This window comes from Borostomias antarcticus (genome assembly GCF_949987555.1).
Source record: "Borostomias antarcticus genome assembly, chromosome: 11".
NCBI classification, from domain to species: Eukaryota; Metazoa; Chordata; class Actinopteri; order Stomiiformes; family Stomiidae; genus Borostomias; species Borostomias antarcticus.
Window position 1 is genome coordinate 6,421,465 of NC_140244.1, and position 12,731 is coordinate 6,434,195.

At 48.6% G+C, this 12,731-nt stretch overlaps 1 protein-coding gene across 1 annotated transcript in view; it reads right to left on the reverse strand.

The window, feature by feature from the left end:
- Window positions 1–12,731, reverse strand: part of wnk2 (WNK lysine deficient protein kinase 2) — a gene marked incomplete at both ends in the record, with an annotated part of 47,784 nt that overhangs the window by 9,773 nt on the left and 25,280 nt on the right. Inside the window, 10 exons of the mRNA XM_084445768.1 lie at window positions 703–1,490; window positions 2,031–2,198; window positions 2,360–2,402; window positions 2,824–2,994; window positions 3,242–3,358; window positions 4,552–4,717; window positions 7,262–7,311; window positions 7,497–7,583; window positions 7,857–7,937; window positions 9,292–9,962. Of these exons, the coding sequence (XP_084301894.1) occupies window positions 703–1,490; window positions 2,031–2,198; window positions 2,360–2,402; window positions 2,824–2,994; window positions 3,242–3,358; window positions 4,552–4,717; window positions 7,262–7,311; window positions 7,497–7,583; window positions 7,857–7,937; window positions 9,292–9,962 (2,342 nt within the window). The remainder of the gene's footprint in view (window positions 1–702; window positions 1,491–2,030; window positions 2,199–2,359; window positions 2,403–2,823; window positions 2,995–3,241; window positions 3,359–4,551; window positions 4,718–7,261; window positions 7,312–7,496; window positions 7,584–7,856; window positions 7,938–9,291; window positions 9,963–12,731) is intronic.

Consider the following 12,731-nt stretch of genomic DNA (forward strand, 5'->3'; position numbering starts at 1 on the left):
GAAGATTCAGAAGAGTCAGAGGATTCAATAGTCAGAATATTCAGTAGAGTCAGAAGAGTCAGAGGATTCAGTAGTCAGTAGAGTCAGAAGAGTCAGAGGATTCAATAGTCAGTATAGTCAGAATATTCAGTAGAGTCAGAAGAGTCAGAGGATTCAGTAGTCAGTAGAGTCAGAATATTCAGTAGAGTCAGAAGAGTAAGTAGAGTCAGAATATTCAGTAGAGTCAGTAGAGTCACACACAACAGCGGCAATACTAACTTTCCAGCCTACAAAGTGACATCAGACCTCACCACTATTGCATTGCATTTTTGGTATGAAATGTGCTATATACGGCAAATAACGTTTGATTAGATTACATCTGATAGATGCAGACACAAGATTACAATCTTATTATGTGACTATAAAGCATCGCTCGCTATAGTGAGCCGTGGTATTATGAGCTATGGATGGAAGCAGAAGGAGAATAACCCCATGGGATCTTACATCTGAAAAAATATGTTACGTTAATCTAGAGACTAGAGCTAGAGATGAATCATTTCTTGATCCTGTTTGAATTGTGTCATGACACAACAAATCAAACAGGATCAAGAAATTGTTTGTCGCCACTGACTAGAACACATATTTTTCCCGAAATTATTGACTCTTCCCGTGTCCCCATAGGCACTCTAAGGTTATTATTATTTTATTTTTCTTCTCCTTTACCAGTTGGTCCCCGATGCGGTAGCGCCCCTCTCCCATCATTCCAGGGGTGCTGACCGCGCTGTCCGGTCCGGGGGGAGACTGGACGTACTCGGTCCCTGATCCGGGGGTGTCGGCCGCGCTGCCGGAGGGGTACATGGGGGCGTACTCCTGGTACAGTAGGTTCCTCAGCTTCTCATCCAGGGTCTTGATGGTGCTGTCCACGAACCCGCCGCGCGCCCCCCTCCCCTCGCCGTCGCCCTCCCCCGGCCCCGCCCCCTGCGAGTGGGGGGCGGGGCTCTGAGGTACGGAGGGAGCCTTGGCCCCGCCCAAGTTGCTGGCGAACGGCTGCTGGAGCACCACGGGGGTGTGCTGGGCGCGGTCGCGGGGAGGCAAGGCAGATCCCCCCCGGGCGCCGCCGCTCACGTCCAGGGAGAGGGGCGCGATCAGCGGGCAGCACGGCACCTCGTCGGCCATGGAGGCGGCGCACGCCATCTCGGCCATCTGCTGGGCGGCGTTCATGGGGGAGACGGCGCCCACGCGGACCCCCGGCGCGTCCTCCGCTGACAGGCAGCCCTGGAGGAGGGTGGAGGAGGAGGAGGAGGAAGAGCGAGGGGGTCCCGGAGGAGCTCCGGCCGGCTGGGACTGCTGACCCCTGGGCTGGACCGCACCACTGACCGCCTCCTCCGGTAAGGGCCCCGGGGGGGACAGGTTGGCCAGCAGGAGGGGGTCGATGTTAGACACTACTGGGGGGCTGCAGAGGCTGTAGCCCCCGCTGCCCCCCGACACGGTGGAGGACGACTCTCCTCGGGCTCGCTCTCCTCCTGGAGGAGAAGAAGAGGAGACGAGAGACGACCAGATGGACCACTAGCATCCGGATCCATGGAAACACAACAGAAGAAACACACCCTTCTCTCTTGCAGTTTTGATTTTGTTAAATTGGTGCATCAACACATCAGCATTTCAGAATATAATCTCAATGTCATTATATTCAAGACTGGTATAGGGATGGGTTTGATTTAAATCTATATAGTGAGCAAAAATGTACTTGCTGAGTATATAACTTTACATACACCTGCAGACTATATTGCCTCTTTGTATATTTCTGTGCCCACTGTGCCTTTGTGTATCTATCTATCTATCTATCTATCTATCTATCTATCTATCTATCTATCTATCTATCTATCTATCTATCTATCTATCTATCTATCATCATCATCTGTATGATACCTACTATCATTTGTAGGTAGTGATACATAACTAACAGGGTGTGGTTCATAGGGTTGCCAGTAGAGGGCAGTGCAGGGCTAGTCTCCAAGGGGTCTGTCTGGAGTTACATAAACTAAAGTCACCTCTGGCTGCAGCAGGACCCGCAGTGCCGCTGTCTGCAGGCAGGGCTGCTGCAGAGCTCCCAGGGGACTGTGCGGTTGTAGTTCCGTCCGACTGAGCTTTTGTAGTCCTGTCGGAGGGGGTCTCCTCCACGGGGCAGATTATGAACCACCTCTTCCCCGTGTGGAGGACTGGGAGAGAACGAGGACAGGGAAACGGGGATGTTACACTAGTAGTGAATGACGAACTGTAAACCACACATCCTTTTGAAGAATCTTCCCCACATGCACAATATACTCCACACCATGGAGGTATGCTCCACACGGACAAGAAAGAAGGAGTTTGAGTTTACCATTCTGCTGATAGACCGGCTGGGGAGCTCCAGGCGTCAGACTCTACAGACAGACAGACAGACAGACAGGCAGACAGACAGACAGACAGACAGACAGACAGACAGGCAAACAGACAGTCAGACAGTCAGGAAGACAGGCAGGCAGACAGACAGACAGACAGACAGTTATAGAGCCATCTCCGTAACATCTGTGTAATTCAGATTATAATGCTTATTTTAAAGGTTGACATCATTAGTGACAACAGTCGCAGCATTGCTGCAGCAGTAGCAGAGTTACGGGTAAAATGCTTCAACAACAACCAAATTCTGGAACAGGGGTTGAGAGCGTGCGGCTAATTCACTCAGGCAGGAGTGAGCGTTGTTGAAATCTAGAACGCGTGTGTCAAAAGGTCGTTAACTTTTGTTAATTTATTATGTGTCATTTCCGTGCGGCAACATGCCGTCTGCTCCGGCCTGTCCCTCACCTCTCCCCCCAGCCTCCCAGCGGAGAGACCCAGCTGGGGGCTGCCCCCCAGGGCGGAGGCCGTCTCCCCCTCCATGTCCTCGCTCAACATGTCCTCCGCCTTGTCCACGATGTCCTTCAGCTGGTCGATGAACATCTCCTTCTCCGTGGGCAGGATGAAGCCATTCTCAGCCTGCGGGGAAACGCATTCGAGAGGACCAGAGAATATAAACAATAATGACTCACAACCATCGATATAAACCCCTTTATATGTCTCTATGACCGCAGCGGTGGCTGCATGCACAGCAACCAATACACAAGACACACTGACAGCCATTACATATCCTGTAACCACACATACACACAAACGTAGAGAGGGAGGGGCTTCAAGAAAGAACATGGCCAAGAGCTTGAAGAGGAACTCAAGGTTGGGATCTCACCATGTAGGTAGCTATTTCCTCAGGGGCATCTCCATCCAGGTCAAACTTAAAAGTCACCATTTTGTGGTTGTGGGTCTCGAGCTGGCACTCCACCATTTTGTCACCCGTGTTGCAAACCTACAGGGAGGGGGGGGGGGGTGTTGGGATATAAGATTGTGAACATGGCTTTAAAGAGAGACTGTTGGGATTTAAAGTCGCACAGAAATGAAAAAAGCATTCTGTCCCATTTTGGTTCACATAATACAGATACAGATACAGATAGCTTTATTTGTCCCCGAAGGGTAATTCAGTTTCTACAGTCCACCGACTACAGTACATATATACACATTCATACTGCACAATCATCATCAGTGACAGAGGAAACACGATAAATGGCATGCAGTTAGGCAGAGAGCAGAAGAAAATTCTTCACTAAGAATACACAAATAAATAAAATAAAGTGCCAACAGGGGCAACCAACATGTGGTTTGTGCAAAATAGGTGCAGCAAACTCTTCATTCATAGTGTTCACCTATTCAACGATGTATTCCCAAAAAAATACAAAATTCTACTTTTGTTGTAATCTTATATCAAAGTATATAATTTCTTACTTCCTGGAAAACGGTAGGTCACGTGCAATGACGACAACAGGTACCTTAGACTTTAGGCCAATAATCTCACGACATCCACCCGTCAATCAACGCTATCCTTCTCTCGAATCTGTCTAAAGTTCTTAAAACCCGTCCACTTGTCAATGTTCCAATCGAATTCCTGTAAACATAGGCTATGTCCCACCCTCATACCTTGTTTGCATCGGAAATACGTCAAACTACGGAAGTTAGATGATCTCAAACGTCTGTTTCTGTGCGACTTTAAGATGGCGAACATGGCTTTAAAGAGAGAATGTTGGGATTTAAGATGACGAACATAGCTTTAAAGAGACAATAGCTGTGTTCGGAATCGCTCCCTATTCACTATATAGTGCCATTTTGTTTGTAGTGTCCGAATTCTCCACAGAATTTTTGTTCCCTATATAGTCCACTATTTATTACCCACAATTCACCTTGATTTGCAGGGAACAGTGCATGTACCCTACATTTTCTCCGTTCCCTAGGTAGTAGGTAGGTAGGGAATAGGGAGTGAGGGGACGAGGGAGCGATTCCGAACACAGCTAATGTTGTAATTTGAGTGAACTTAAATCAAGCACAAATTGAGTGTTGCCACAAAATAAAATGCATACGTGGTCGGCGTACCTGCTTAACTGAAATGCAATAGTTGTAGTTAAGTCACTCGATATAACTCTGCAAGGAAGGGTGAAATAAACGACTCACGTTGAGCATGCTCAGTTTGGGCTTGCTGGTCTTCTCCTGGCGTGAGCGCGTGCGGGTGGACTTGCGGTGGTGGTGTTTCCTGTGCTTGCCGTCTCCCTTCCCGCCGCTCGCCAGACTCTCGTAACCGTCGCTCGTCTCCTTACCGGAGGCCACGTCTGAACCGAAGCTACACGCGGGGGACAGGGAGGACAGACTCACCCTGCAGACCAAGAAATACCGTCTTGTATTTCAAGTGTTTACTACAACATTCAGAGTTGTACACAACAGACCGAAATATACTCAAAAGCATCTGCATCTTGAGTTGTATATTGGCTGGTAATCGTAGCGTACAACATACCAGACCTCGGTCAAAATACTATTTGAAATCCTTCCAGTTACTTTAGTGTCTACCCTAGTGTCGGGTGGGGGGGATTTGCATCACTGTGAAGAGACACATTTGTTCAATTGTGCCAGACCAGAAAAATCAACAGTGATTTCATGAATAGTATTTTGATACAGGTCTGCAACATCCATCCATCAACTAGCTGAGTTACCATGTTAGGGTTAAGGTTAGTTACAATGCTAGGGGCAGGGTTAGTTACAATGTTAGGGGCAGGGTTAGTTACAATGTTAGGGTCAGGGTTAGTTACAATGTTAGGGTCAGGGTTAATTACAATGTTAGGGGCAGGGTTAGTTACAATGTTAGGGTCAGGGTTAATTACAATGTTAGGGTCAGGGTTAATTACAATGTTAGGGGCAGGGTTAGTTACAATGTTAGGGTCAGGGTTAGTTACAATGTTAGGGTCAGGGTTAGTTACAATATTAGGGTCAGGGTTAGTTACAATGTTAGGGGCAGGGTTAGTTACAATGTTAGGGTCAGGGTTAGTTACAATGTTAAGGGGCAGGGTTAGTTACAATGTTAGGGTCAGGGTTAATTACAATGTTAGGGTCAGGGTTAATTACAATGTTAGGGGCAGGGTTAGTTACAATGTTAGGGTCAGGGTTAGTTACAATGTTAGGGTCAGGGTTAATTACAATGTTAGGGGCAGGGTTAGTTACAATGTTAGGGTCAGGGTTAATTACAATGTTAGGGTCAGGGTTAATTACAATGTTAGGGGCAGGGTTAGTTACAATGTTAGGGTCAGGGTTAGTTACAATGTTAGGGTCAGGGTTAGTTACAATATTAGGGTCAGGGTTAGTTACAATGTTAGGGGCAGGGTTAGTTACAATGTTAGGGGTAGGGTTAGTTACAATGTTAGGGTCAGGGTTAGTTACAATGTTAAGGGGCAGGGTTAGTTACAATGTTAGGGTCAGGGTTAATTACAATGTTAGGGTCAGGGTTAATTACAATGTTAGGGTCAGGGTTAATTACAATGTTAGGGTCAGGGTTAATTACAATGTTAGGGTCAGGGTTAATTACAATGTTAGGGGCAGGGTTAGTTACAATGTTAGGGTCAGGGTTAGTTACAATGTTAGGGTCAGGGTTAGTTACAATGTTAGGGGCAGGGTTAGTTACAATGTTAGGGGCAGGGTTAATTACAGTGGGTGAGACTCCTTCAAGAACGAGAAGCACTCTGACGCTCAACACTCATTTACACTAACACTGAACACTTTGAATCCCCATGTGTAGTATAATTCTGCAGCGTATTGTGTGAGTGGTATGTTTGCATGGTCTTGGTCTGGTTGGGTTGTTCTCAGAGCGTGGTATTTGGCTGGGTGGAAAGCCTGGGGATGACCCTGTTTCTATCTTCTGTGTGTCTGACATGTTCCAGGTTGGGTTTTGTATTTAAGGAGGAGTCACTGTCACATTTGGGTTTTATTTAGCTTGGTGAAACTCCCAGGGGTCAGGCACATACAGTACTGTAGCCCGATGAGCCATATTTTGGATTATTTTATCCTTTTACTTTGTTTATTCAACATTGTTTATTCAACATTGACGAAGTTATGTTCTGTAATGTCAAAAAGTGTTTACTGAATACATTGTTCAATTTACTATGTAGTTAATAGATCTATTAGCTTGCATTTAAACTTTCTTGTTCTGTATAATATCTTGCCTCGCTATGTTATATTATTATTATTATTATATTGTGGTAGTGGTAATGATATAGTTACAAACGTTTCTGATGCAAGAGGATACAGTTCTATATGCATATTCAAAGCAGATATTATTACTATAATCAAAGTTGGAGTCAAATATGATGAACTACTTTGTTCCCTGCCAACATGGTAACAGTGAATACCGAACTACAAAACAGATCCTGGACCAGGTCTCCTGTGATTCAGCCTCCATTAATGACTCAAGAACTGTTGTACGCCCATGTAAGTCACAGGGTCAAAGGTCACAGTCAAGGTACGTTACACCATCGCCTCACAGCGAGAAGGTCCTGGGTTCGATTCCCGCATGGGGCTATCTCCCAGGCCTTTCTGTGTGGAGTTTGCATGTTTTCCCTGTGTTCGCTAGGGTTTCCTCCTTAAAGAGCCCGATACGAGAAACATGCAGAAGAACAGATCGCTAACGCAAATGAAAACGGACAGGGGCACTTCATTGGTCCCGGGCATGACTCATGCACACTGTGCCTATTGTCTGCTCCCAGCTGCCCTTGGGGGAAGGATGACGGCATGGTTACGAGCATGTCATTTGTGTGTGTGTGTGTTTTGCTTTGTTCACTGACGAATGATGAATAAAGATGTTTGTTTGTTGTCAAGGTCAGAGAGGTGAAAGGTGACACACCTGTCGTAGGCGTAGCAGGGCAGCGGAGTGGATTTGTCCTGTGTCAGCCCCTGGGGACAGAGCAGTAGACGGTCACACACACACACACACACACACACACACACACACACACACACACACACACACACACACACAGCACTAGGAGGGGACAAACCAGTCATGCCAAATGTAAAAAGTGTGTGCTATGCAACGAGGTCGTAGTCCTGTCCAAATGACGTAGGTGTGTGTGCCTCACCTCCAGGCCGGGCTCTAGTTGAGAGGACGTGGATATAGATGCGGCGTCCAGGTTCTGCTGAGTCGTGGGAAGGCTAGCACAGCCGGGCTGCAGAGACGGAGCTGGGGCGAGCCCCTCTGAGGCTGGGGCTGGGGCTGAGGCTAGGGCTGGGGCTGGGGCTGAGGCTAGGTCCTGGGCCAGAGCAGAGATCTGAATGGGGGCTGGAGCTGGCGCTGAGCCTGCTGCCAGAGTCGCGGCCGGGCCCATAGTTGGGGCTTGGGCTGTTGCTGGAGCTTGAACCAGAGCCGGGTCGAAGGCCTGTGTTGAAGCTGGATCTGGACCCTCAGTAAGGTTCCGGTCTGCAGTACTTCCTGGATCCACCTTGGGCCTCCAGGCTGGAGACTGGACCGCAGGGGGGACGTTGTGGACCGGAGCCAGAACCGAGACTTCTCCTTGGGACTCCTGAGGACCAGAGCACCAGATGTTACAGAACCTTCCACAGACATAGAAGAACATAAATGATAAATTTACACTAATGTTAAACGAGTGGTGACATTAATTCATAGATAACTGACTAAATTAGCCAAGTGTGCTGACCTGTGCTTAAAATTCCAATATTTTAACACCCTTTTTGGCATGGTTTCCCCAGACAAAGACTAAGCTCAACTGACTAAAAAAAACATGTCCCAAACAAACTGTATTCCATAGCTTATAAGAACAGTAGAAAATACATGTTACAAACATGTAAATACAGTATAACATACGACTGCTTCACGTGGCCAGGACACTTGGCAAGGAAGCAAAATAATTCAAATATAGCTGCAGGCTGCAATAACGATGGCAAAGCGCCATGAAAGGCAACAAGCGAAACACGCCGTGGCCCCATTTGAGTTATGTGGTCATTGAAAATGTCAATGAAAATACGATGAAAGTGCGATGTGGGTGGCTTGGCACAATATCGACATCAAAATTAAATCTGGGGATTCCGGGTCCAATTAATAAGTTGTCGAGCAAACCTACTCATACAAAAAATATGAACCCCATCGCTTGTTATAGCGCCACTCTGTGGCCAATCAGTTTCAACTTTCTCCAGTGACCATTACGCATGCCCTTGCATCACTCTACAAAGTTAAGTCAAAATTGGCATGGCGGTTAGGACTAAACAGAAAATGACCTCTCTAGCGCCCCCATTTTGTTTGATTGGACCAATAATGGAGGGTTATCCGCCTTTTATGGGTGGCGACATGCTTACAAAGTTTTGTGGTGTTCTGTCAAACCAGAAGTCATACACCTTTATGTGAAAAACCACACCCTCTGCAATATTCATTGGCTTAAAGTGGCACTGGTTTTTAACTTTTCACATTTTTGCGGAAATGGAACTTTAGATATTGGTCCCTAGATTGTGTTTTCCAAATTCCATGCAGATTGGTAAATGTTCCTAGGAGGAGAAAGATTTTAAATGTTTTTCAAAAAATTCAAAATGGCCAAACATGTACATAACCGGAAGTTATGGGTTCTTGAGGCAGATTTGTTCCTGGTAAGGAGGGACATATGTCTGCAAAGTTCCATGCCTCTAAGTCAAATGGTGGAATGGTGGATGAGCCTGTTCAAAGTTTGCCATTTCAAACGGTTGCTATAGCGCCCCCCTCTGGCCAATTAATGTAAGACTCGCTTATAGGGACTGCTATAGACTTCCATGGCAGATAAATAATAATAATACTACCAAATATGATAGGATGCCTCGCACTTTCGTGCTTGGCCTCCATAACAATAAGGAGTTTTGACCTGAATGTGAGTTACTAAGATGAATGTTCACCTGGACACGTGGTTCTGTCGGGTCAAGCCCAGGGAGGGTGGTTCCATAGGAGGGGGTGGGTTGGGCCTGGGGGAGTATAGAGGGGGTGAGCTGGGCCTGGGGGAGTATGGAGGGGGTGGGCTGGGCCTGGGACAGTATGGAGGGGGTGGGCTGGGCCTGGGACAGTATGGAGGGGGTGGGCTGGGCCTGGGAGAGTATAGAGGGGGTGGGTTGGGCCTGGGACAGTATAGAGGGGGTGGGCTGGGCCTGGGAGAGTATAGAGGGGGTGGGTTGGGCCTGGGGGAGTATAGAGGGGGTGGGCTGGGCCTGGGAGAGTATAGAGGGGGTGGGTTGGGCCTGGGGGAGTATGGAGGGGGTGGGTTGGGCCTGGGAGAGTATAGAGGGGGTGGGTTGGGCCTGGGACAGTATGGAGGGGGTGGGCTGGGCCTGGGAGAGTATAGAGGGGGTGGGCTGGGCCTGGGAGAGTATAGAGGGGGTGGGTTGGGCCTGGGACAGTATGGAGGGGGTAGGGTGAAGCTCTGGCTGGGGCACTCTAGGGGGCGTGGCCATAGCGAGGAGGGGAACGGGCGCTGCCACGGCCGGGGGGGGCGGTAGGGGGGCGTAGTAGGAGGGCACTGGGGGGTCACTGCTCGGGTACAGTGGGGGCAGGAAGGCTGGGGAGTATGGGCCACCTGTTGACATGACAGGATACGGTGGAGGAAACTAGAAAAGCAAAAAGAGACAGATTATGAACAGAGAGACGGCTTCCTCTGCTACCTACAACCACATTACATTTACCATTTACATCACATTGCAGTCATTTAACAGACAATTTTTATCCTACTACTCGCCAGAAGTGCCTCTCCTTTCTAAACAAGTGACTAATAGCTTTGAATCTAGCGCTAAAGCCAAAGTGCATGAGTAGCAAAATATAACTAGATACAGGTAACAGAAAGTCTTTTGTTCCAAATGTGTGTGCCGGTCCCTAAAGACAGACCTGTGTGCATATCTGGAGTGGCTGGAGTGGGGGAGGAGCCAAAACAGTTGATTGACAGCTGGTGGACATATCAGGACCCAGCTGAGATGGAGGCTGACCAGCTGCAGTCAAGAGCTGTATGAGAGAGAGAGAGACAGAGAGAGAGAGACAGAGAGAGAAAGAGAGAGGGAGGGAGAGAGAGGGAGAGACAGAAAGAGAGAGGGAGGGAGAGAGAGGGAGAGAGAAAGAGAGACAGAGAGAGAAAGAGAGAGGGAGGGAGAGAGAGGGAGAGACAGAAAGAGAGAGGGAGGGAGAGAGAGGGAGAGAGAAAGAGAGACAGAGAGAGGGAAAGAGAGAGAGAGGGAGGGAGAGAGAGAGAGAAAGAGAGAGAGGGAGGGAGAGAGAGAGTGAGAGAAAGAGAGAGAGAGACAGAGAGAGGGAAAGAGAGAGAGAGGGAGGGAGAGAGAGGGAGAGAGAGAGAGAAAGAGAGAAAGAGAGGGAGGGAGAGAGAGGGAGGGAGAGAGAGAGAAGGAGGGAGAGAGAGAGTGAGAGAAAGGGAGAGAGACAGAGAGAGGGAAAGAGAGAGAGAGGGAGGGAGAGAGGGAGAGAGAGAGAGAGAGAAAGAGAGAGAGGGAGGGAGAGAGCGGGAGGGAGAGAGAGAGTGAGAGAGAGACAGAGAGAGAGGGAGAGAGGGAGTGAAAGAGAGAGAGAAAGAAAGAGGGAGACGGAGAGAGAGAGGGAGAGAGAGATAGGGAGGGAGCGAGAGGGAGGGTGAGAGAGAGAGAGATGGACAGAGAGGGAGGGAGGGAGGGAGGGAGAGAGAAAGGGGGAGGAATAAAGAGAGAGGGAGAGAGGGAGTGAAAGAGAGAAAGAAAGAGAGAGACAGAGAGAGAGGGAAGGAGAGAGAGAGAGGGAGGGAGAGAGAGAGGGGGAGGAATAAAGAGAGAGGGAGAGAGAGAAAGAGAGAGAGAGAGGCAGTCAGGCAGGCGGTGGACTGAGTAAGCAAGTTAATGGAAAGGTCGGTTGTGTTACACAAACATAATCTAATTTGTGAGAGATATTTCCATGAATCTAAGATATTTCCATTTATCTTATTTATTATGAGATCTCCTAAATAAACCTGAACATAAACACATTTCAATTGATCTAATTTCTCTCTCACATGGACACTCCTTCTCTCAGAGGGCACACAGCACAGCCATGAGTGTGTGTGTGTGTGTGTGTGTGTGTGTGTGTGTGTGTGTGCGTCTGGAGAGTAGTCTGGAGAGTTGGATTGTCCCCATAGAATCCACGTAGAGTAGATAAGTGTGTGTTGGGGGGGAGGGGGGGGGTCTACTTTGGGCAGCACAGCAGGGAGAAGCTAGTGGAGCTACTGAGAGGAATAAACACAAATTAACACAATACATAAAACAGCACACAGTCTAGTGATGGCCTTATCAATACACACACAGCATACGGTACACAAACAAACAAACACACGCACACACACACACACACACACACACACACACACACACACACACACACACACACACACACACACACACACACACACTACCTCCAGAGTGGTTGTCTGTACAGTGGGAGCTGCAGCTGGGAAGCTCTGTGCATTGAGTGTGCTCTGGAGGGCACTAGGACCTTGGGGATCTGGGGCGGAGGGCGCTGGAGGCTGCAGCTGGAGCACGGATGCACTGGGCTGGAGCAACACACACACACACACGCACACACACACACACACACAGACACACAGACATACACGCACGCACACACACACACACACACACACACACGCACACACACAGACATACACGCACACACACACACGCACACAGACATACACACACACACATGCACACACACACAGATATACACGCACACATGGACATGCACACACACACACACACACACACGCACGGACATAGACACACACACACACACACACGCACGGATATACACACATACACACACACACACGCATGGACATACACACACACACACACAAACACACACACACACACACACACTGCTGTTAGCTTAGCACTGACTAACACTGACCTGTTCACAACAAGAGAACAGATTCCAAACAGAAACCAACACAGCAGAGTAGAGAAGAGGAGGACTGTGAACAGAGGATCAAATCACTGAGTGATGAAGACCCAGACGAACATGAGGGGAAGAACCAGAGAAGCACTCTGATGGAGAGGAGCACCCAGAGAGGGAGTGAGTCACCACCGAGCTGCTCCAGCCAACATCCACCCTCCCTCCGCTCTACACCAGCCCGATAGGACCAGGCTGTTCCAGGCACTGAGCAGAACCTGCTCTGACTCACACACACACACACACACACACTACCCCGAAGGCAATTGAGGGGGAGCAAGTACCCACATTGATTGTGTGTGTGTGTGTGTGTGTTGGAGTTGGGGGGGGCAAAGCAGGCGCAGCAGGAGGAGATTCAGGAGAGCCAGCAGCAGAGAACAGGCCAGCC